Consider the following 25861-nt stretch of genomic DNA (forward strand, 5'->3'; position numbering starts at 1 on the left):
CCTTTTCATTGCTGTATCCTTGTTGGGGAACAGTGTTATGGCCTGGTTCTTATTCTACCTTTTGCGGCTGGGAAAATTACTTTCTGAATGTGATCCAATGTACTACTCTTAGTTTTAAGGAACATGAGCTCCACAAACGAGTAAACTGCCCTCTTTCTTTATGGTGGAGTTTAAACTCTGAAAACTAATTATGACAATTTAAATATGAAGATATAACTATTTAATTGTATCAGTTTAGCAAAAATATCCACCTATTCTGAATAGACATTAAAGAAATATCACTCCCTCAATCCCAAATCCTGTTCCAGAAAGTAATTTGTCAATCTATAGGATTGGTGGAAGTGGATCCATGATTTTCCTTTGATTTTCCACCTCAAGTTTTCCCCCAGAATATTTTCCTACTATAACCGATTTCCAATCCTTAAAACGTATGCTGGCTGCAAGCCTGAAACAGTATTTTTCACTACTGAAAAATCTAATTTATTTTTGACACAGTTGAGCTCACAATTAGGGTAAATTTGTAGTCCCAGATAGGTTTCCTGACTGGGCACTAGATTTCTTTCACTTCCGCAAATGCTGACTGTGCAATGCATTCTGCACTGAGGCTGCCTAATGAACCTCAAATGGAAAGTGGTCTTCCCATGATAGGTGGAAAAATGGTAGTTTTCAAGAGACAGCAATTCAGTTTTCAATCAGAAATGTTTTGGTATATATTCTTAAGGTTAATTGAATCATGGTTTCAGGTATAAGTGGAATCATGGTGTCAGTCTTAAATATTTGACTAAGAAGCCAGAATTTATATGAACAAACTGAAATATTTTGTACTAGATACCTTGGGTCCATTAACAGCACCAGGAATGTGTTACCCATAACATATCAGGTGAAAGAATACCTTTTGGTGGTGGAGAAAAACCTGGCTCATAGTAAGAGAGGCAGAAAACATTGAATTGCTTTGATGAGACAATCTCTTAAATGGTTGGAAAGTCATATGTGTCGAGCTAGGAAAGAGGTGAAAACAAGAAATGAACAGAAGCACAAGCTTCCTAGAACTGAAGGCTGTTAGCCTGAGGTAGCTGAGGCAGCTTATCTATAGTAGAGACCTTACAGCAGCACAGCTGCACTGCTGCAGCTGTGCTGTTGTAAGATCTCCCGTGTAGCTGCTCTATGCTGAGCTCTCTCCTATCAGCATAATTAAACCACCCCAAATGAGTGGTGGTAGCTATGTCAGCAGAAGAGCGTCTCCCACTGACCAGGCGCTGTCCACACTGGCACTTCCATTGATTTTTCACACGCCTGACTGACAGAAGTTTTACCAACAAATGTGGTAGTATAGACATAGCCTCAATTCCAGAAACATTTTAGTTACCTACCCGTGTGTGCTGATGATGCCAGACAAACTTAACAACTGTCTCCTGCATCAAAAAACAGGGTTGAAACAAAAAACTGCAGTTTCAACTGTATTTCATCACAGTTCTTTCATTGGGCAGATCATTTATTGACAGTAAAAGTCATTCACATCAAGGGAACTCTAAACACAAAGGCTGACTGGCTCAGTAGGCGATAAACATCTGAGGCAGAATGGAACTTGAATCAGCAAGTATTCAGCAGATATTACTGCTGGAAACACTAACAGTAGATTTCTTCCCCTTTAGAGAGAATACCATGTCACCTTTTTTCTCCCCTCCAGGGGAAGACCTAAGAGTGTCAGCAAATGATGCCATATAACAGAATAGTTGGAAGAAAGTCCCTTAATGTACTTTCTCTCCACATCCGCTGCTGATCCTGCCATCAGTGTGGGAAATAAGTCGTCTGAGTGATTTCAAACTGACTCATAAAGCCATGGCTTTTGAATGTAATGGAATTATTGAGAGCTCTACGCAGATCTCCCCCACAAAAGGAGGACCTGTCTTTTGAGAGACCAATACTACATCACAGCAAGGTTACTAAAGAGTAAATCCTAGTTCAAAACAATACTCAAACAGTGGTTCTAAGCTTCCAGAGGCTATACCATCTCTAAGTCTGTAAACTATGGCATAAGCGTAATCATTTTATCTGACTGCAGAGGAAACAAAGTTTCAAAGGCTTTGTTAGGTGGGTTTGAATTTACATCCTCAAAGTATAAGCAGCCAGAGGGAATCAAAATGCACTCTGCTTGGACAATTTCAGCGTTGTTGGAAAATGGTGATCTTGCTCCAGTGGAAAAGACTGACAAAGTCACTGTGATGTGGAATCTATGGGCAAAATCCTGACATGATCAAAGTCAAAGGCAGAACTCCTGCTTACTTAAGTGAGGCCTCAATTTCACCCTCTTGTCTTTTGTAAACATTAACCAGAAGTTCCAAATAGCTTCTGGTGATGATTTTTCAGGGGAGAGGGAGTGAACCAGAGTGTAATGACTACCCAAGTCAGCATTTTTTGTTTCTTATGTTGTTCCACTCCTTACGAGTGACCTTAATATTAACTTGTTACATCACTGATTGAGTTGAGTAGTCATGCAATAATGGAGAGGAAATTTAATAAGATGCTGAATATACTTCACGTGTTACATGTAGAGACTAATTGCTTTGTTTTTTCACCTTTCATTTGGGAAAAGTTCTTCTGTTACGAAGGTCTGGGATGGAACCTATAATCAAACAGCCCCCAATATACAGCTTTTATACCACCTTCGTTCACTTGCAAGAATGTTGTTCTATAGCTGGGGCTTATGAACGTGCTCTTCAGAGACAATAATTTAATATGTGAGCAATACAAACCAGTCCTAGAGGTAAACTTGAGTACACTTTGTTTCCCTCTAGTTAAGTTTCCCTTTTATTCTACATGTTTTTTTTACATTAGTTTCTGTTGAAAGAGATTGATTACTGCATTAGTATTCTGTGCAAGGTGCCCAGATGCTGAGGCTGGAGCTGTTATAAGTATGTTAGTGCTTTAGACCTCTAGAAGTCCTAAGTATCAGAGGGGTAGCCATGTTAGTCTGTATCCCCAAAAACAATGAAGAGTCTGGTGGCATCTTAAAGACTAACAGGTTTATTTGGGCATAAGCTAGGTGCCACTGGACTTCTAGAAGTCCTAAGCATCGACAAATCTGATTGAAGTCAGTAGGAGCAGTAGCTGTAGGAAAATCCTACCATAAGTGACTAGTTTGATCTCCTCCACATATTTAGAAAATTCCTCAGTCCAAACTGACAGGTCAAATATGGATACTTGAAATCTTAATCATATTTCTGTAAACATCTCTGATATCACATTGGTCTTCCTCTGCTTATGCAATTTACAATTAAAAAAAATAAACTCCAACAACAAATTCAGTAAAAACATAAGGTATTTGTTTGACATTCTTTGTGTCCTTTGACACAATCTTGGAGATGTAGCAGTGTACTGCTTTGCCGATCTACAAGCCTATCTATTCCTTCTGCTCTTTAAAGAAACAATGTTTGAAACATTGGAACTGAGCTTTTTTTCCAGTGATGTAACTGTTACCAAATCCATTAACTGTCTTGTAAATGTCAACAGAGGTATATTCATTTCATTTGATGCGTTGTGTTTTAAATCCTGCTTGAATTTTACATATGTAGATATACCCCACTTGGTCCCAAAACGTGTCCTGATTCTCACTCCAATCATCTACTAGTTAAGGTTTTCTGACTCTGAATACCTTTTTGCAGTATTCACTTAGCTCCAATAACTTTTAGTTCTTGCTCCCCTAAACTGAATTTGAACTAATAATCTAGAAGTGAGAGGGATCCTGTAGTCTCTATTTGCAAGTGTAATGAATGAAAACTTGTTTTTTTAAATCTTCAGACCATAATGGCATTGCCATGTATTCTCCGTCCACAGAAGTTTTTTCTTAGGACACCTTTAGGTATATGGCTGTTGTATGGGAAGTGGGGAATGTTGAAAGACATGTCTCAGTAGTATTCCTTTACTAGTAATATATATTAAATTATAATGTTCAGCTCAGCTGGAGTCTTCAGTTTATTTCCATGGCAGGTTCTTAACATGGAGAAACAACTTTAGTTATACATTTTAATATCATTCTGGCATGTCTGAAAGTGCCAGTTGAATAGGGGTGTGTTGAACATAGTATCCAGTGATGATATGTAAAGGCACAACAAAACAAATTATCTCATATCTGTATACATCTTCTAGTTTTTTTAAATTGAAATTAATTCTTTGCCCATGAGTTTAAGCAATGGTGAATTTAGTCACAGCTTCCTCAAGAATCCTTCACGGTTATGATTGAGTAAATTGAATACACCAACACCATCTCAAGTTCTTGAGGCCCTAAAAAGTGCCACTAAATGAATCAAATGAAAAATATCTGCTGTAATGATTTGAGTGAAGAGTTTTAAGCTGTGGGAGTGAGGAGAAAAGTTAGGTCTAATCCTGCAGCTACTGAAGGGAATCAAGTGTGGTTTTGCCCCTAAAACCTTTTTCTCTTTTATGGTCATTAAATATTACTAAGGCTCTGTGTTTGTCATGGAAGTCATGGATTCCATGACTTTCCAGGACCACTGTGACTTCTACAGCAGCTAGTGTGTCTGGCCCGAGGGCTGTGTGAGTGGCCCCCCAGCAGCAGGAGTTTGGGTGTGGGGAAGGTTCAGGGCTAGGGATTGGGGTGCGGAGCAGTGCTTACCTAGGGCGAGCTCCCTGGAAGGGCTACAGGAGCTCCCCTCCCTCAGCTCCTAGCTCCATGTGCTGCCTCTGCTAGCAGGCACTGCCCCCGCAACTCCCGTTGGCCATGGTTCCCAGCCAATGGGAGCTGCAGAACAGGGGCTTGGGGCGGAACGAGGGCTGCATGTGGAGCTCAGGAGCCGGGTCTGGGGCCTGCACCAGCCACACCAACCCTCCTGCCTGAGCACCCGCGGTGCCCCCCAAGCTATCCCCCCAAGCCATCCCCTCAAGTTTTAGTCAGAGTATATAGTAAAAGTCATGGATAGGTCATGGGCCGTGAATTTTTGTTTACTGCCCCATGAGCTGTCCATGACTTTTACTAAAAATACCCATGACTAAAACGTAGCCTTAAATATTACCCATTTGTTGTTTGGACTGTCGCCCTGTAAATGATCCACCTTAAAGGACTGATTCCTTAGTTTATCTTCTTTGAACTGAGAATTCTGAGCCAGTGTAACTCCAGGCACCCGTATTTTGTTTCTCCTACTTAGGGCTGGTCTATGGGCAATTTTTAATACCAATTTAGCTGTCTTGTTTTAGAGATTAAACTAGTTAAACTGATACAAAAATTATGTGGAGACAAGCCCTTGGAGTCTGGTGGCCTTCCAGTGTTTCCAGGGACAGTGTATACAAAATTCTCAGTCTTTTTGTGATGTAACTAAAAACGTGAGTCAAGAATGAAGATGTATCTGGCTAAGACTGAACTGGTGTTAATATTGGTGAACTTTTTAGAAATTTCTATCAGAGACAGGGTAACGTTGGGTTTTGGGGCTTGAACACCTCAAGTTGTATTTAGAATAACAACTTGTCACCTTTTGTTTAAGTGTTTTATTAGCTATGCTGATTCACTTACAAAAAGCTACAATAAGAGCAAGTTTACAGCATTTTTGTTGTTTTTTCAAATGCAAGTTAGCACCTGTATTATAGCACTTATTCAGATTGACTGTGATATGTTGAGATGTCATGGTACTTGAATTAGCAGCTTGCAGTAATGTGTCACATCATTGGTAGTGGTAACTAGTAGCTGTTGGCCACAAAATTACAGTTTGAACATTTATGGCCTGCTGTATGTAGTCTTGTGACATGGTCTTGGTTGATATTTAGTGGATGGTTATATAAAGCTGTTGAGTCATAACTGAAGTAAACACAGGAAAATTTGTCAGTAAAGTGGATTAACATAAATGTTAAGACTGGCTTGTTAGGCTTTAACACTGTATATCATGCTTTTTCTCGGTGTGGGGCTAGAGGTGCTAGTAAAATCTTTCTTAAAGAGCTGTGTTCCTTTCCAAATGTCTGCTGTTCCAGTCTCTGCCTGCCTCATTCACCACACGTTATACTCGGTCTCATTTGAAACAAAGGAAAGATGCAAAATATATATTCAAGTATTTGTGTCTGTATGTATTTATGTAATTTTCTTATACTAACTGTAGTCCATGAAGGTTAGCAGGCTTTCACTTTTCTCTTTGCACTTGGTTTTATTTATCAGACAGTTAGACATAGGGTATGTCTACACTGCAGTGTAAGCCCAGGATTAATAGAACTCGAGTTAGCAGGCTCTGGGTTTATTAACCTAAGGCTTGAGAGTTTACACTTATTTGTAACTTCAGGTTATGAATTGTTGACCCCTGGGTCCCAGCCTTGGGCTCCAGCATCTTACTTTGCATTATGCAGACCTGAGTCCAACCACTTGTATCTTGGACTTCCTAACACCGTTCCCAAAATGTGGCCACTGTAGCCCTTTGTTCATGGTGCAGTGTGGGAAAATTTGACTGTCCAGAGGACAAAGAATGAGATTGTGAGATACTTTTGGCAGATTCCCAGAGCATGAGTCCAGTGGAGCTGCATCTGTACTGCAAAGCAATAGGGCTTGTGAACCCTTCCTTCCCATTGGGTCTTGGGACCCTAGCTCTGAGCTCTCAGCAGTTTGTGTGTAGATGGAAGCAGGGGATGGTTTGGACTTGAGCCCGAGTTTGAACCCTGATCTTACACTGCAGTGTAGATGTACACATAGAGACTTGGGGCAAATCCTTTTCCAGGCTTATTGTAATGCAGTATTATCTCACTTATCTGGAACTAGGCATTGGTTTGCTGTCATTTCTCTGCTAATTCCCCATACTTTGATTTGCAGGGAATTTTTTTTTCACTTCTCTTTCTAGGAATTGTGTTTAAATCAGAAGTATTTGGTGTTTTCCTTTGCCACTAATGAAACTTTGAGCTGTTTGGATATATCTACGTGAGTTTTAATAATGTACTTAATGGTATCAATTTTGCCACGTTCCGGTTATATTGTATTGAAAACTTAAGTTCACTTCAGGGGTTATTATTCAGTGTGTAGAATGATGAATGGAATGATGATTTCGAGACTAGCAAATTGAGAACATAAGGAAAAGGAAAACACAGAAAAGTAATGGCAGAAGCTGAATTTGTATACTGCCATTACAGGAATTAATAGTCTAAGACTCTTCTACAGAGGGAATACATACGCCTCATTACAGGAAATGAATAGAATTGGTTGTGGAGTTAAGCTAAGAATAGTAATTGCTCACACAGCTGTTTTTAAATAGCAAATTGTGTTGAGTAATCACTGAAAAAACCCTAAAATGTACTTGATAGTTATACAGGAACTGCTTTATTGGTACTGACTTACGATGCTAATGGGTACTACTAAAAACAAACAAAAGACATTTTGCTTGAAGTTTTCCAGTTTGAACAAGATGGCTTTCAGTGATTGTGTGTAAATCTGTCATATTTTTTTAATTTTCTTCTAATCTATACAACCCAGTTTTATTTTAGTGTGCTAGAAAAAGAACAGATGAAGTGTACAGCCAAAAACAATGTGCTATATTGGAAAGAAAGCAGTTCTTGTAGGTCATTTGCTTCCTAAAATACATCTTTAAGCAATACTCCTATATGCAGAAATGGGTTTGCTACTTTTTCTTTTTTAGATTGTGAAAGTAGAATAATTTACAGGTGCTAAATTGTCAGCACTGGAGACTAAAGTCTGTTGCTTATATATACAACATGTATAGTGCAGGCATCACCAGTGGAAGTTCCCCCGTGCTTTGCACTGTACTTTGATCGTGACCGTGAGTGGTCATTAAGAGATCTTTTAGTACATTCTGCAAAAATAGGATTGTCAATCGTAACTAAAACTCTCACTTGAGTAATTATATTCTGCCTGTTCTCCCACTTGAGAAATTGCATTTTCCCCTGCAGTTTTTCAGTTGGGGAAATTTACAGCTTCCCTAACTAAAAATAATATAAACAGTGTATAGCATTGCTAGTGCAAAATGATTGCCATGCTAACCCACATGGCTGTTGCATGTCTTCACTGTGTGAGTAATTTAATTATTTGCCATAGGTGAAGTTCTTCTGGATTCTTGAGAATGAGTGATGCTTTATAAATGCAAGTTATTTGTTGTTCATTATTACTATTAAAAGTGATATTGAGGGGTATTGAGATAGAAGGCAACATCTCATTAACAATATCTGAGCTATCCAGTGCCCATGTTGTCATTATCTTAACCTTTTCATCAGTTCATTGTAGTTTAAAACAGCTTCTGTATGATTTAGATGTTTGGTATTGAATACTGAAGTTAGAGACAGCAAAATTCACATTGTTGTAAACCTGAGCTAACATAAATGATGGTAAGTTAACTCCTACTTAACCAACATAACACAATAGAATCTAGCCTTTTGGTGACCGAATAGTTTTTTTAAAAGTACTTTTTAATGAAATGCTTAATTTTTATTTACTTGGAACAGTTATTTTACCAGACGCAACATAGACTTGCATTTTGCATCAGTATACTGTAATGCGGTCCATAGTCACTCCTTTTACTAAATGTAATCTATTTTGATTGTATTGTACTTCTTTCATCAGACTTAAATTGTTCTTAGGCTTTTAACAGGATGATAGTTCCCTTTAAGGAGTATTGGGGTTCAGGGCCTGCCAACCCTGTTCCATGACCTGGCTCCTTTTAAGGAAACAGGCCTTTAAGGGAGCTTCAGACAAGCTTTGGAAATGGGGGTCAGATGTTAATTTGTGAGCTACCTCCTGAACAGGTTAAAATCCAGCTGTTAGTTGACTCCAGGGAAGGAGAAGGAAGAAGTGAGGCTCTGTGGAATGGCCCTGGAATCCAGATACTGGTAGGCTGAGGAAGCCTGCATGAATCTGTGCACAGTCCCATGAAGGAGGGCTGTAGAATCTCTTAATCTAGGGGATGGATTTGTGAGTCCTGTGACCAGGACAAGAAGAGGCCTGTAGAAAAGACTTCAGAGAGGCCAGGAGCTGCAGTTGGACTGACAGAACTCCCTGGTAAAGAGGGACCAGAAACCTGAAGCCCTGGAATGAGAATGAAATGTGGAACCCCAAAAAGGAAGGGTTTAGGCCTGCAGGGCTAAAGGAGACTGTATTTCATAAAGATTTAATAAATTGAAGGGGAACATTAATTGTTCTCCATGTCCATTGAAGTTTGGAAAAGAAATATTAATTTAAAATCTGTAGTCAGGGAGATGAGGGTCAGATATTAGGAAAAACTTTCTAACTGTAAGGATAGTTAAGTACAGTAACTCCTCGCTTAATGTTGTAGTTATGTTCCTGAAAAATGCGACTTTAAGCAAAATGATGTTAAGCGAATCCAATATCCCCATAAGAATTAATGTAAATGGGGGAGTTAGGTTCCAGGGAGATTCTTCTTACCAGACAAAAAACTATATCTATATTTACACACACACACACACACACACACACACACACACACACACACACACACACACACACACACACACACACACACACACACACACACACACACACACACAGTATACGTTTTAAACAAACAATTTAATACTGTTCACAGCTATGGTGATTGTGAAGCTTAGTTGAGGTGGTGAAGTAAGAGGGTGGGATATTTTCCAGGGATTGCCTTGCTGCTAAATGATGAACTAGCACTTGGCTGAGCCCTCAAGAGTTAATACGTCCTCAAGAGTTAATACGTTGTTAATGTAGCCTCTCACACTCTACAAGGCAGCAGGAATGGAGGGGAGGGGAGACAGCATAGCAGACAGAAACAGACGCACATCTTGTGGGGGGGGGGGAGAGAAATGCACACTGCCCCTTTAAGTAAGCTGACCCACTCTTAAGTACATTGTCTTTTTAAGTGGATCAGTAAGTTGAGACAGCAGCTGCTGCCCCAAGCTCGCTCTATCTCTCTCCGTCCGTGTCCCCACCCTGCTTTGTATGGAGAAGGGTTAAGCGGGGTGTAAGAGCAGGGAGGAGGGGGACACCCTGACATTAGGCCCCCTCCTTCCAACCTCACAGCAAGCAGGAGGCTTGTGGATCAGTTCCAAGGCAGAGGGCAGGAGCAGCACATAGCAGTGGGGGGAGGGTCAGCTGCAATTGCTACCTTGCTAGGGAACTACTGCACAGGGAACGTAAGGGAGCGGATAGCTGATGAGGGGCTGCTGGTCCACCCTAGTTACAAGCCCTCACCAGCTAGCTCCAACGGGCTGCTCTTCCTGTAAGCAGTGGACAAAGCAGGAGTCTGCCAGACGACGATGTTAGAAGGGAGCATTGCACAACCTTAAACGAGCATGTTCCCTAATTGATCAGCAATCTAACAATGTTAACCAGGATGACTTTAAATAAGGAGTTACTGTACTGTAATAGATTACCAAGGGAGTTTGTGGAATTCCCCTGTCATTTGAAGTTTTTAACAGGTCAGACAAACGTGTCAGGGTAGATATAGGTACACTTGGTCCAGCCTTAGCGTGATGGGATGAACTAAATGACCTCTCGAGGTTCCTTCCAGCCATACATTTCTATGATTTTTCTGGTTACTTTTAAGTACTCTGGTCTGCAGATAAGAACTAGGGAGAACTGGGAGGGAACTGAGGGTCCGGGTGCCTGCAGGGCCACACCATGCCACAAGGACTGTGCTTTCGGAAAGAACTCTGTCCCAAGACTCTTTCAGGTCTATTGGTTAATATGGCAAAACTGTCAACAGAATTTTAAATTTTGAATAATACATGTAGTGGGGATTATCTGGTCCTCTTCCATGAATTGTATTAAACCATTCCCCTCCACCCCTCTTTGTCTTTCCATGAAAACTTCAATATTTAGGTGGCGAAAAGCGAAAATGTTATCTCATAATCAGGCTTCAGTGGTGAAGCTGGGTTTATCTCCTGTGTCACTTCAGTGGTTAGATTGCTTATAGTCTGCCTAGGTTTCATTTCTCCTTTTGGTTTGAGAAATGCACCTAGTTTTGTGTATTTTAAGAAGACCACATTTAAATCTATTGTTGGATTCCTTTCAGTTTTAAATAACGTTTCTTCATGCTGGTACATGACACATAGAAATCTTTTCTCTGTTCTTAAGAACTCTTATGAACTTTAGGTTCTTTGTTAACAGAAATAAAACATTTGCGTTCTTTTCCATGAAAAAGATTTCATTTATTTTTACATGCAAGATGTTTCCTTGCTGGAATAAGGGTGTGATATTCAGTAGGCAGAAATAAAAAAAATACTGGTGTGATTCACAGAGTCTGCAGAAAGTTGTGAGTTTGTTTTGTTTTTAAAAATTATGAGGAAAAATTTCTTGGCTGCTTTATAAGGCTAATTAAAAATATCTTTTTCTGGTTCACATTCACCCTCCCTCCAAAGTATGTGGAAATAAAACAGACACATCTTGTGTCATAATATTTCTGTAGGGGCTTGGAGTGGTTCTTCCCTGTCTGCGTCAGAGGGAGGTCACTCCACCTCACTACACCACCTAATGGCTGACGGCCAATCAACAGGGGATTAGCACTATAAGTCAGTAAAGAGTCTGTAGCCAGCCCTCTGGCTGGGGTAGGCAGCAAGCACAGCAGGCTCAGCCCTCTGGGCAGGACTGAGCAATATTAAACCATTAGGCTTAAACCCACTGGGTGGGGCAGATAAAAAGCAGTCTATTGCCCAGCTCCCTGGCTGGGGTAGAGCAAAGCAGGCAAAGCAGAAGCAGTCTATGGTCCAGCTCTCTGACCTGTACAGACAGTAAACAAATGTAGGCCCTCCAGCCTAATGTGAGTAGGCTACCAACCCAGTGGTGGGGTTAGCAGCATGGGGTAGGGAGACCCAGGACCGGTGCAACCTATTAGGTGACCTAGGCGGTTGCCTAGGGCGCTGGCATTTGGGGGGTGGCATTTTCTTTAGCAGCGACCACAGCGGCTGGATCTTCAGCTGCTCCAGTCATTGTTGGCATTAGGTGGAGGGAGCTGGGGCAGGGGGGAGCGGGGAGGTCCAACTGCAGCAAGTAAGGGGGGGGCGGCACTTAGGGGGACTCCCCGCCCCAGCTCACCTGTGCTCCCCCCCCCCGAGCACGCTGCCCCGCTCTGCTTCTCTCCCTCTCAGGCTTGTGGTGCCAAACAGCTGATTGGCGCTGCAAGCCTGGGAGGCGGCAGAAATGGAGCAGTGACTGTGTGCTCAGGGAGGAGGTGGAGCAGAAGTGAGCTGGGGCGGGGAGCTGCTGCACAGCTCCCTACGAGAGGGGAGGGAGCTGCTGAGGGGAAGGTGCTTCAAGGCGGAGGAGGGGGTGGGGAGCTGCTGCAGGGCTCGGGGAGGGGGCGGAGCGGAGTTGAGCTGGGATGGGGAGCTGCCACGAGGGGGGCGGGGTAGGGCCTCAGGGCAGGGGAAGGGGTGGGGAACTGCCGCAGGGCTTGGGAAGGGGGAGGGCGCAAGGTGGAAGTTTCGCCTAGGGTGTGAAGCATCCTTACACTGGCCCTGGGAAGACCCAGTTCACCCTACTACGCTGGGTCTCAGCCAAGGGCCCTAAGAGTGGTGGGGATTCCTGCCATTGGGTCAGCGGGGATCCTGCCGAAACACGCCGACCACGGCTTCAGCAAACACAACTGGACTAATGTCTGGTTTTCCGGGAATGCTTGGTCATAATGTTCCATTGTTCATGGGTCTTCGGGGTAGTCAGCAGCTGGCAGTTCCGGCAGCTCCTCGAGATATTCCTCCAGAGGTAGGGGTTGATGCAGCTCAGTCCCTGGTTCAGGGGCCAGCAGCATCTGACTTCTTCCCTGGCTCTTCCTCCACTGAACTGGAGGCTCTGTGTCTTTGCTTCCAGTGCAAGGGGTGGGCCCAGCCTGGCTGCATACACCAGGGAGTGGGGAATGGTTCCTCCCTGTCTGTGTCAGAAGGAGGCCACCCTGCCTAGCTGCAATCTCATACTTCAGACATTTGCAATATGAACCATAATGGTAGATTTATTTGTTTGGGTGTCTAGGATGTAAAATATAATCAATATCATTTTGTTTCTCTGTATACATTGTTTTGTAATTGATTTCAGTTGTTGAGTCTTATCTGAAGGAATATCATTACTCCAGAACAAAATTGGATAAAGAAGCTATAAAAGATAGCAACTCATACCTCCAGTACCTGCCTTAACAAGCTACAATCTGATTTTTTCGGTCAAATCATTTATCTGATCATCACCATAGCAGATGGTAAACCTATAAAGTATATTATCTTTGCCTTGTTTATAAGAGCACTAGAGCTTGTCTGTTGAAATAAGTTTTAAATATGGTCCTCTTTGTCTTATACCAGCAAAAACAACAGTCTTCATTTCAGTTGGTTATAAAAGCCAGTATCTTTTTTTAGATGAATATATTTGAACTTGTTTTTCAAAATGAATGAATATGTCAGAGTAACAAGGCAACTGCCTTTCTTCTTTGTTTTTCTTTTAAAAAGAGCTTGAAATCTAAAGTACTGTACTTTTTTCCTATTTTTAAAAAGACAAACGAAACCTTTAAAAGTATGTGGCTCCAGAGTTAGGATTTCGGTATTTAGTATTTGAAGTCCTATCATATTGTCTTTTATAGGAAGTTTATTATAATTAATACAAACATACGTGTGTGCATGCGCGCACACACACTGCTACCTTAGGAAAAACAAATTCTTTTTGAAGAGGCAAAAAAATGACAAATTTTACTTCATAGAAATTGAGTTATTCACATCCAATATTAATACAATCAGCCAGAGTAATGATGAATATTAAGTGTGCAGAAAAACAAGTTATTCTTCAAGTGACGGGCCCCGTGTGTATGCCACATGTAGGATGTATATTTACATGGTATGCCTGGATCTGGAATTTTTTGCAAGCAGTGTTCATTGGTCCACACACATGCTGTAGCTCTCTCGTGCTCGAAACTGTGGACATAAAAGATGGTGTAGGCCAGTGCCTCTTTAGGTCCTTTTTACTGCTGCGTGGTCTGAGTTGGAATCTTTGGTATTCTCAGCTCCTTTTTTATTATGTCATTGGTGTAAGATATTTTATACAGATTTTTTTTTGGTAATTTTATACTATAGTCTAGCATAGTGTAGTTAGATAGTGCTTTCCCTATTCTTTTTCCCACCTGGTGACGTCTTCCCCCACCCCCCACCCCAAGAAGTCTGGGATTATGCCCAGGGTCCAGGGTTTCAAAAACTGTTTCTTGCCCTTGTTCCTTTATGATGAGCAACGAAAAACAGTGCTACCTGTGCTGCCTGGGTTTGTCTCATACTTCTGCCAAGTGCAGCATCTGCCACTGATCCTTCCTATTCTCCATTCTGAACTTGTGAGGGTCAGGAGCTGAAACCCAGAGAACATCTGATGGAGAAGATAATGGAGCCCCAATCAGATCTGGGCCAGGGACACCTCCTGTACATCAGTCTTACCAAGTGGACATCACCCTTCTGAGCATGAACTTAGAAATGGAGGCTCAGACTGTTAAGCCTAAGGAGAAGGCTTCACATGAGAGCAAGGGGAACTCATAGACATAGAGGCAAAGCCATCTTCATCTAAAACTGCTCCTTCCTGACACCATGAAAGTCTGGAGAGCCAGCGCACATGGGTGCTGAGGACCTAGGCACGAATAAATCTTCTTGACAGGAGAAGGAGTTGAACAAGGGTATGTATCTAATGGTTCTGACTTCAGCTCCTAGGGTGAAGGCTTGAGATAAACAGCTCTCAGTGCTCCCATCCACTTCTAGAACCAATTCTGTACTGATTGTGACATGGTCACCACAGTGACCAAGGAAGCTCCTATTCCAATTGCTCTGCCAGTGGACTCTCTCCTCATACCCTGGGCCAATCTGAGACCTACGTCTCCTTGGAGGGCATGTTTGCTCTTCCTATCTATATTCACCCCTCCTGTCTGGACCATCTGTATTCCAGGACATTGGTACACAAGAAAAAGTGACTATTCCAATGATGCAGAGTCATTCTCCCACCCCACCTGCCAACCATTGGTTCTGCCAGAGGTAAAGAACTCAGCTTTCTCTTTGGATGAGTCTGACACCCTGCAAGAGTGTCTTCAGCATCGGGTGGAGGTTGCATGAGAGAGGAACCCCAGAAGATTCGGATTCCAGCCTTCGACCAGATACAATTGGTCAAAAGACTGGTGATACTCTGTGCCATGAGGTCCTCCTCTGCCAGTTGATCCATCCTAGTGGCAATACTGGAGACTGTGGAAGCCTGACCCTAGATACCCAGGATCAGCATAGGAGTCTTATTTGCCATCGCCTGGACATCCACAGCTGGCCCTGTTAAAATGTTTGGAAGGGTAAGGTGATCTGGATCTACTGGTTATGAAAGTACTGGAAGCGGTCTCGTCATCTTTGCTGTCTCCAACACATGACTTTATGCAACATCAAGAACTCATGCACAGGGTGGCTGTGGAGCTACAGCTTCAGTAAGTCCAGGAGCCCGAGGACAGTTTAATAGACGTTCTTGAGCCTTCTGTTTCTAGTGGAGCATCCCTCCCCATCAACAGTGTCATTATGGACCCAGCAAAGAGAGTTTGACACATTCCTGCTTCTTGTGCTCTAATCCTACTTTGTTTCGTCTAAGGTGGGGCGAGATTTTATTCTCACCCATTGCCTAGCATTTTGGTGGTGCAAGTGGTTACGCAGCAGTCCAAGCAACTGCACCCAAAGGTTACTTCCTCTGATAAGAAGTGCAAGTGACTTGGCCATACAGGGAGAAAGATCTTATTAACCTTCCTCTGTTTCAGGATCTCAAATAATCAGGCCCTTTTGGCCAAATAGGATTTTATTAGTTATACTAAGTTCATTGAATTAAAGGACAAACTCTCTGAGGAGGATAGGGCCTGCTTCCAGGCCTTAGTTGATGAGGGCAGATTGGTGGCCAAAAAAAGTTGGGGGGATGGGTTGCAAAGTCATATGTAGGAGAGTTGTATAACTGCTACCCTTACATCTGCGCTGCTGTTGGTGGCAGTGCTGCCATCAGAGGTGGGCAGCTAGTGAGAGATGGCTGCTAGCTGGGACCCCAGCTCTGAAGGCACAGCCGCCACCAGCAGCAGTGCAGAAGTAGAGATGACGTGGTATGGTATTGCCCTTTACTTCTGCAATGCTGCCTCCAGAGCTGGGCCTTCAGTCAGCAGCCACCACTTTCCGGCAATCCAGCTCTGAAGGCAGCAGCGCAGAGGTAAGAGTGGCATGGTATGGTATTGCCCTTTACTTCTGCAGTGCTGTTGGCAGGGTGCTTCTTTCAGAGCTGAACACCTGGCCAACAGCTGCCACTCTCTGGCTGCCCAGCTTTTAAGGCGGTGCAGAAGTAAGAGTGGTAATACCGCAACCCCCCTCAAATAACCTTGCGAAACCCCCCCCCCCATGCCACCAACTCTCTTTTGGGTCAGTACTGTGAAATTTGTATAGTATAGGGTAAAAGCACACAAAAGACCAGATTTCATGGGGAGAGACTAGATTTCACAGTGTGTGATGTGTTTTTCATGACCGTGAATTTGAAAAGGCCCTATTCATTAGAGATTATTCATGATGGCTATCTGATCAAGTTTCTGGTGACTCCTACTTATGAACTCCCTTCCTGTTTTTCCTCACCCCACTCTCATGAGGCGATTCTACACCAAGAAGTGAACTCCTTTGTCAGGGAAGCCACATCAAGGGCTTCACCTCAGCATCAAGAAAGGGATTCTATTCCCCTTCTTGATTCTCAAGAAGAATGGGAGTTGGATGCCAATTCTCAATCTGAGATAGCGGAACAAGTTCATTTGAAAATTAATATTCTGCATAATATCCTTGGCATCAGTAATTCTCTTACTAGAGGAGGGCACATGGTTTGTGGTTCTCGAAATGAAATATTCATATTTTCACATTAGACATCCACCAAGCCCAAGGAAAGTTCATCAGTTTCATTCTTTGATATAGATCTTTACCAATTCAGTATCTTACCCTTTGGTCTAGCCACAGCACTGAGGGTCCTCATAAAGGTTTTTTTTTTTCCCAATAGTGGCAGCTTGGATCAGAAGAGAGAGATTTACAGTCTTTTCTTACCTCTATGACTAGCTTCTGACGGGCAATTCCTACAAGGAATCCAGCGAGCTGCTCAGCTTTCTGCTTTCCCTGAGTGTTAGTGTCAGTCACGAAAAATCCACATTGATCCCCACGAGGTTCATAAATTTTATAGGGATGAAGTTGGACTTGACCACAGCAAGAGCATATTTACATCTTGAGTGGTGTCAGGTCGCTATCAGACCCAGGATGTCAATCAGAACTTGCCTTTCCCTCATCAGTCGCATGGCCTCATGCACATGTACAACGCTGTTTGCCAGGCTGTGTCTTCATTGCCTACAAGTTTAGCTTTTCTCTGTGTGCCCACCAGAAAAGGGCAACATAAGTGGCAAGGTGACAGTTCTCGCCAAAGCTTTATACTTTCTCATCTGGTGGACCAAACTGGAGAAGTTCGCTTTCTTCACACTGGTTCACAAGGCAACCATCATTACTGAAACCTTGCTCTTGGGAACACTGTGTGGTCTGTTAGGCCTGCAGTGCCTTCCAGACGTGTCCAAATAATGTTGGACAACATGAAGACTTTTTTTTAATATATAAATAAACGGGAGGGAGGAGGGCGGAGTGAGATTTCTCTGTGCGTAGAGGCAGTCACCTTCTGGATTTGGTGCATCAGCCTTTGTATGGCCCTATCAGCAGCATATTTACCATGAGTATAAAACACTGCCTGAGCAGACACTTTTCCACAGACCATGGATGAGAGATTCTGGTGTCGTGGAAAGGTGTAATGGAAAGGTCGCCTGGGGTATGCCTTTCCTCCTGTTCCGTTGATACTACAATTTCTACGGAAAATCTGCCAAGACAGATTTCATGTCATCCTGATTGTTCCCAACTGGCTGAGACAGTTCTGGTTTGTGGATCTACTGGAGCTCTCATTTTAACCATTTGTGAACAACCCTGCATTGCTGGAACTTCTAACGTAGCACAGGAGCACATTCAAGTGCCCCAATCTGAGACTTCTGCAACTCAGAGCTTGGTATTTGGGCATTGGAAATAGAGCACTCATGTTCCAAAAGGGAGCAGTCCATCTTAAGCAAGGCAGGAAGACTTTACGAGAAGCTGTTACTCATCAAAGTGGAAGCATTTTTCTTGTTGGGCTCCCTAGAGCAACTTGTCTCAAGAATTCACTGGAATCTCTGCTATCTTCGGGTATCTACTTTTACCCTTGTGGGTAAGTAGAGAGATGGGTACATTATCTGTATGTCTGAAGGACTTTGGCCTTTTATCTGCAGAAACAAAGGATGTTAGAAAGACATCTAAACTATTTGTTTCCGTAAAAAAAAATAGGTATATGTCCATATTTATATATTTATCTCATAGAATTGGAAGGGACCCTGAAATATCAAGTCCAGCCCCCTGCCTTCACTAGCAAGACCAAGTACTGATTTTTGCTGCAAATCCCTAAGTGGCCCCCTCAAGGATTGAACTCACAACCCTGGGTTTAGCAGACCAGTGCTTAAACTACTGAGTTATCCCTTCCTCCAAGGGATAGTAGCAGAGTGATCAGTGGGTCAACTATATTGATAAAGAGCTCTTTGCTTATATTCATAAGACCTTCACAAGATGTTACGCTCTGAATACAGCTGTGAGGACAGTAGTGTTACAGTCCACTGTTACTTCTGCATCATTGCACCCATCCCGTTTGATCACTTCTTGTTAATCTCTCACATATGGACTACATGCAAGGACCATCACTCAAAGGGATGGAGGCTACTTACCAGTAACAAAAACAACGAGGAGCCCGGTGGCACCTTACAGACGAACAGATTTATTTGGGCATAAGCTTTCATAGATTAAAAAAACCAACCCCTTCTTCATATGCAGACTAACATGGCTACCTCTCTCATACTTGTTACCAGTAACAGGAAGTTTTTCAAGATGTGTGGTCCCTATCTGTATTCCACTATCCGCCTTCTGTCTCCTCCGCTACAGATTCTTTCAACTGCAGGAAGAATGGGAAACTGGAGAGGGGTTGGACTGCACCACCTTTTATGAGGAGAGCTCATGAAGGCCAGTGAATGCTGCTTGCAAAAAATCCTAGACACAGGAACATGGTGTGCATGCATATCCCATGTGTGGAATACAGATAGGGACCATTAATCTCAAAGACCCTCCAGTTATAGGTAAATACCCTTTTTTCTGGGAAGTCCTTCTGTATATGGGTTTTGAACCTCATCTTTCTCCCCTCCGAACATTTTATCAGTTTGTGAAAGAAACAGTTTAGTTGCATCTTAGTAGAAAAGTAGTGGAATGAAAATATGAAAACACCTGTTCATATATGCCCTGATTCAGCAAAGTCCTTAAAGGTGTGCTTAAGTTCCATTGAGTTGAATTTTGAAGTCAAAAGGACTTAAGCACATGGTTTCCTGAGGTAGTCCGTAGATCTTGAGACTATATTTATAGAATTATCATCTATTGATCTGTTGTGACAATTATGTATTTTTCTTATGTTACTAAATCCTAGATTTGATAAATATCTATTTTCACACTCTACCTCTGTTTTGAAACCAAGGCACTAGAAGATTTGTTATAATAATACCTTCATTACTAAGCTATTGTTCCTGGCAGAAAGGAGTAATTTGTGCCAAACGATTACTTTTGCTTTTGTCAGTGCCAGCCATGACTTTTTGTTCAGTTCCTGGATCAATTACAATAAAATGACTACAGTGCTGTCTGTTGCAAAATGCGGCAAACTCACAGAAATTGCTAGCTCTGTAAAATGTTTTTGCATTTCTAAAAAGCACTTTCTCACCCTATAGGTCTTTCTTGCGCTACACCATGGGGATCCAACACTTTTTAGCTGATAGAATTGTGATATAATTAACCATTCAGTATAAAATGTTTTCTGCATGCTGTCTTTTAAGGAGCTATAGTTTAAAATATTGTTGCAGCAATACGTTCTTTAGGGAAACAATGATTAGAGCACTGTATCACCCCTAGTTCTCTACAGTTCAAGTTATGTATTCTGTGCCTTCTTCCTTAGTGTCTCATGCTTTTATTTTGCAGTTAGGCCAGTTTATGTGGACTGGAACATATATGGACGTTTGTTCTCTAGTTGTAATTTGTAATGGTTCATGGTTATGGAGCTCAATGCACTGGGTAGCAGTATGTGTGAAGTAACCATGCACTTCGTGCTTTATGTAGTGAGGTTTTGCCGTGCTGTAATAAAAAACTATATGCTGTACATCAAATCTTACCTGAAAGGTCTGTTTGGGAGGAAGGAGGAAAGAAATAGCACTACTATTTTTGGATATGTCTGCTTAGGATATGTCTACATTATGCCCTGGATTGACTGGCAGTGATCGATCCAGCTGGGATTGATTTATCGCATCTAGTCTAGATGTGATAAATCGACTGCCGAGCGCTCTCCCGTCGACTCCAGTATTCACCGGCGTAGGTGGAGTCGAAGCGGGAGCGTCAGCCATCGACTTATCCCAGTGAAGACACTGCAGTAAGTAGATCTAAGTACATCAACTTCAGCTACATTATTTATGTAGCTGAAGTTGTGTAACTTAGATCGGTTTTCCTCCCCCCTTCACCCCCCCCCCCCAGTGTAGACCAGGCCTTAGATGGAGAGAGGCATGCAATATAGAATAAACATTTTTGGTCTTCTGTGCAATTCCATCTGTACAGGTAAGTGCACAGAATTAACTGTTGGCATAATAATTTCATGCAGCAGTTTATCATCTGGCTTTAGAGGTACATGCTGGTGCTCCAATAGTGAAATGTATCAGTTTTGCATGATCAGATTGCTTGAAGCAGTTCATATTTCAAATGGAAGAAACAAATCTTGCTAAAATCCATTTGTCTTTCTCTGGTGGGGGGAATCATATGTTGGGAATGTTTTTGTTTCTAATCTTGCAGTTTGTTTTATTATTAGCTGTTAAGAGTGGGCTTTTTGTTTTTTGTGTTTTTTTTAAATTTCAATGGTTAAGTGTGTATGAGGAGTAATTTTAATATGGGTTCACAAAGTAATATTGGTTAAATATTTTACTTTCCAGCTAAAACTATAATAGGTTAAATCTCCCCATCTCCTCCTCCCCTTCCTTATTTTTTGTTAGTTGAATGTGGTAACTTGGATTTGCATAAAGGGAGCTGACGCCAAAGAGTTGGCATATTCGGGTTTTTTCCTATATTTAACACTTAACTTTTTTTTTTTTAAACTTTGCTAATTTTTCTATGTTAAAATAATAGTCTCACTTATAGTGAAAGAGCCTGAGTTAAGATAGAAATTTGCCATCTCTGCAATACACAAATGAAGTATGAGAACAAGGAGCAGGTGACCTTAAAAATAATACCGTAATCAAACAGTTAAGAATTTTGTTTGTATGTTTAAGTAAATCTGTCCATTTAGCCATTTTTTTCCCCTCAGGAAGATCCTCCATATTCCAGTTGGAGTTTTAAGGGCCCTTTCACAAGTTGATCTTAGCCTGCTTTAATTGTAGCCATTGGAGCTGGACATTAATGCTCCTTAACTGAACATAAATGTCACTACTGAGGGATATGAATATCTCTGCTGAGCATTCTCTCCATATAGCATTGTCAGTTACTGCTATTTAGGTAACAAGAGACCAGAGCTGTAAATAATACTTGACACTTCACTAAATCAGATCACTCAGGAAACCTTTAGATAACTAACCTCTCAACACCTTTGTGTGGTAGGTATTATCCCTATTTTACGAACTGGGAAAAATCGAGGCAAATGTATTGTCACTTGTTGAGGGCCACATAGTAATTAAGTCGCGCAGCCAGGATCAGGATCCCCTCTTGTCCTGTTGTCATGCTTGGTACACCAGTCTGTGCTGCCTTTCTGTGTTGACTCTGGATCACTTGTACTAAGCCCCACAAATGACCATCTAGTACTTTACACTCACTTTTCACCAGCTACAGTAGTTTTGAATCTGGGTTTTCCTTCGCAGCTTATCTTATTAATCAGACAGCAAGGCAATAGTTTGTTGTTTGCTAGTTTAATATGGTTATGTTTCTAAAAATTGTATTTTAGGCTACATGTAGAAGAATGATACAAGCTATTGCACAAGAGAATATTACACTACCTTTCCATCTTAGCGTTTTATGATACACATGATTTTTTCTTTTTGTCATTAGGTATGGATGAACGAACAGGAGCTTCATCTTGGGGATCAAGTGATCAACCAAGTCCCTCATACGAGCCTTCAAGGGTAAGGTTTCCAGTTGACTCCAAGGATGTTTGGGAATGGTCAACAAAAGGTGGCATTATTGAGCAAGAACATCTGATGTGGCAGTATTTGCGAGGGATATATCCCTTCAAACATTTATATTAGAGTCTTGTAGTGATATGTTTTGGTGACTTCACACATAACACTAATAGTATTAGATGGTACTTGTATAGTGCTCTACAGTACAGAAATAAATAATGTGTTTCATTTTCAAAGTGTTTTGTAGGCCTGGTGTACATCAAAGTATTGGGTTGATGTAAGGTGGCTTATGTCGTCCTAACCATGGCAGTATACATGCTACAGCCTTGCTTCTGCCGACATAAGTGCCCTACTACACCAACATCATCATCCCACCTCCAAGAGAGGAATGGGGCTTATGTTGGTGTAGTTAGGGCGATGCAGAGTCCATGTAGAATAGACACTGCAGGTTACTTATATTTGCGGTTGAGTGTTATTCTTGTAAATTTCATGGCTCCATGACGGAGCCACAAAATTGACAAGAAAGCTGCTCGCGGCTTGGGCTGTCACCCTGGGATGGGTGGAGGGTTCCTGCTAGAGCCCCTCTTCCCCCTGGGCTGCTGGCTCCTTGCTCGGAGCCAGGCTTCCCCCAGGATCCTGTCTCCCTGCTCCCAGCTGGGCTGCTGCCTGGGGTTCCCTTTCCCAGTTGGGTTGCTGCCTGGGCTTCCCCCTCCAAGTTGGAGTGCGCCTTCCCAGTTCCCCACTCCCCACCAGGAGTACCGATGCTGCCTGGGCTCCCTACTCCCCGCTAGAGTAGAGTCCTCAACTGTGTAGACACTCTTCCTTAGTCCCTTTACATTTAAACCAGAGGTCTATTAGCTCTTGTGCCTTACCCTGGTCTCTGTTGATGTGGGATCACGAAGAGAGAGGGATAGGCTCTGAGATTACCAACACGTTTTAGTGTGTAAAGTTAAAAACAGCATCCCAGATTTCACCTGGAATGGAACTAGGTGCAGTTCCGGGAACATAGGTGTAACGTTCTGTATGAGAGAAACTGCTTTGCAAGTGAACAGTTGCATTTTGCCCCAGGTGAAGTTTCTGGATGATCTTAAGATACAAGTCAGATTTACAGATGAAATTGGTGCTGGAGGCAGGATTAGAACTCTAGCTTCCAGTCATGTGCTCAGAGTACGAGACCAGGTATGTCTCAAGTAAAGAAATGATACTTTAAAAATAAAATGGAGAGACTTGTAGCATTCCTTTTGCAAATTGCAGGCAGAAAAAAACTGATCTCAGATTTATACAGTGAGGGAAAACAACTGACTTGCCTTCACAAAGGATGTATCTACCCTACAAAAGTTATGTCAAGGTGCAGCCACCACAGTAACTAAATTGCTTCTGCACATCCACACTATGTTCCTGATGTCGGTGTTGCACATCTTTAGTAGTAGCGCTTGCATTGATTGAACTGTCAGTGTGGGGCATTGTGGGATGGGTTCTGAATCGAGTAACAGTTGATGTAAGCAGCGCAGTGTCTACCACTGACGCTGCATCAACATAACTATGTTGATCTGTGTGCTATGCCCCTTGTGGAGGTGGAGTTATTAACTTGAGGTAAAGGACGAGTTACATTGGTGGGAGCAACATTTAGTGTAGATGCTTACAGAGTTAGGTTGATGTAAACTGCCTTGTTCTGTAGCCAGGGGCGACTCCAGGCACCAGCACGCCAAGCGCGTGCCTGGGGCGGCAAGCCCCGGGGGGCGCTCTGCCAGTTGCCCCGAGAGCAGCAGGCAGGTTGCCTTTGGCGGCATGCCTGCGGAGGGTCCGCTGGTCCCGCGGCTTCGACGGACCTCCCATTGGCGTGCCGCCGAATCCGCGGGACCAGGGACCTCCCGCAGGCAAGCTGCCGAAGGCAACCTGCCTGCTATGCTTTGGGTGGCAAAATACCTAGAGCCACCCCTGTCTGTAGCGTAGACCAGGGCAAAGTCTTAGGTAGTTTTACATAGTACTTAACATGTTAAAATTTCCACCTCATTTCTGCAATTTGGAAATTGTACAACATGTTGGAAGTGTTTGTATGGCAATATTTAAATAGTTGTAACTTAAGGCATGAAGTCCAGCCCTTTGTTTAGTAGACCTTACAGTCATTTCTACATTTGAAATGGCATTACATGCATAGTCCTGTGTTGATATTTTTGTTCTTAATGTCTTGAACACATTGATAATTATGGATGAGAAACTTGTATATGGATATTAATCATTGAAAAGCTGAATTACCCCACTGGGATTTGATCTTATGCTTCCTAAGTTCTGTCCTACATTGATCACCTGTGTGTGTATTTGTAGGGTCACATTTATATGGATTCTTGTTATTCCAGTAATATGAAGTTGGAAATTTGTTTTTAGAGGTTAGAGATGAAGCAGATACACCTCTACCCCGATACAACGCTGTCCTTGGGAGGCAAAATGTCTTACCGTGTTATAGGTGAAACCGCATTATATAGAACTTGCTTTGACCTGCCGGAGCGCGCAGCCCCATCCTCCTGGAGCACTGCTTTACCATGTTATATCCGAATTCGTGTTTTATCGGGTCACGTTATATCGGGGTAAAGATGTAATTAAAACCATTATACCTTGGCAAAACTGCGGGTGCACGAGTTACACACCAAAATTTGAAAGTAGAGATGTTGATGATGTCATGGTATGCCTGAAGCTAGACGGAGGACAAGACATTAATTCTTTTGTTGCTCTGAAGGCTATGAAAGAACCATGAATGTAAGCCTGGTTTGAGTGTATGGAAAATCTTAAGAAAAATGGGGGTGGGGAGTTAGAGGCTAAATATTGGTAAACAAATTGCCAACCAATAGTAACCTTTGATTTAGAATAGTAGGATAATACCCCCTGCTCCCTCCATTGACTTACATCAAATTCTGCATTCTTACTCACGTTGAATAGTGCTTTACCATGGGAGGGTTCTCACTGAAATCATTTTGCCTATTCAAAGATAATATTGAGCCTGGGTAAAGGTGGTAGAATTTGGTCTTCAATCCTTATTCTACTGTTCCTCTCATACTGGTAAATACTTCATATTTTCCTGTGCCAATAATTTATGATATATCATTGTGGATTTGTTAAGTAACACCATGAACATATTGGAAAAAGAAAAATCTGGGTTGCATGTGTGCTCATTCAAATCTTGGGTGAATTTTGGGTGAATAAACTAGAATTGCATGTACCAGTTGTTTCTAAGTGTGTTCATACTTGAAGGTCAATATGGTGTAAATTATATTCACTCCAAACTTATTAAATACACTGCTTCGATCAAAACAGGCTTTAAATTATAGAGAACTCTGACATGTATGGTAATTTCAGTGATTTATTTTAGCATAATTTGTGAACATAAATGGTTACATATTCAGTCTTGTAGGACAGGCTTATGTGGTTTAATTAGGCTTGGAAGGATTGGATTTTTATCTGTAAATGTTGATAAATGTTGATTTCATTGTATACATACAAACTAATGAAAACATTTCCATTGATGATGATCAGAATTTATAGATAGGCAAAGTAAGAAAAATTTGCTTTGAGGACTTATTAAAGTCAAAATCCAGTAGTTTAAACTTTTGAATTAGGCTTGTTACAAATGGACTGGTAGAAACTGGTATGATTTGTTGATCTAAGGATTT

The 25861-nt window shown here is 42.1% G+C and overlaps 1 protein-coding gene across 1 annotated transcript in view; it reads left to right on the plus strand.

Moving 5' to 3' along the window:
- The window catches only part of TCF12 (transcription factor 12), a 325844-nt gene that overhangs the window by 87390 nt on the left and 212593 nt on the right, over window positions 1–25861 (plus strand). The window contains 1 exon segment of the mRNA XM_030578588.1: window positions 22126–22199. Within this exon segment, the coding sequence (XP_030434448.1) occupies window positions 22126–22199 (74 nt within the window).

The sequence above is a fragment of the Gopherus evgoodei genome, chromosome 10 (assembly GCF_007399415.2).
Source record: "Gopherus evgoodei ecotype Sinaloan lineage chromosome 10, rGopEvg1_v1.p, whole genome shotgun sequence".
Lineage (NCBI taxonomy): Eukaryota > Metazoa > Chordata > Testudines > Testudinidae > Gopherus > Gopherus evgoodei.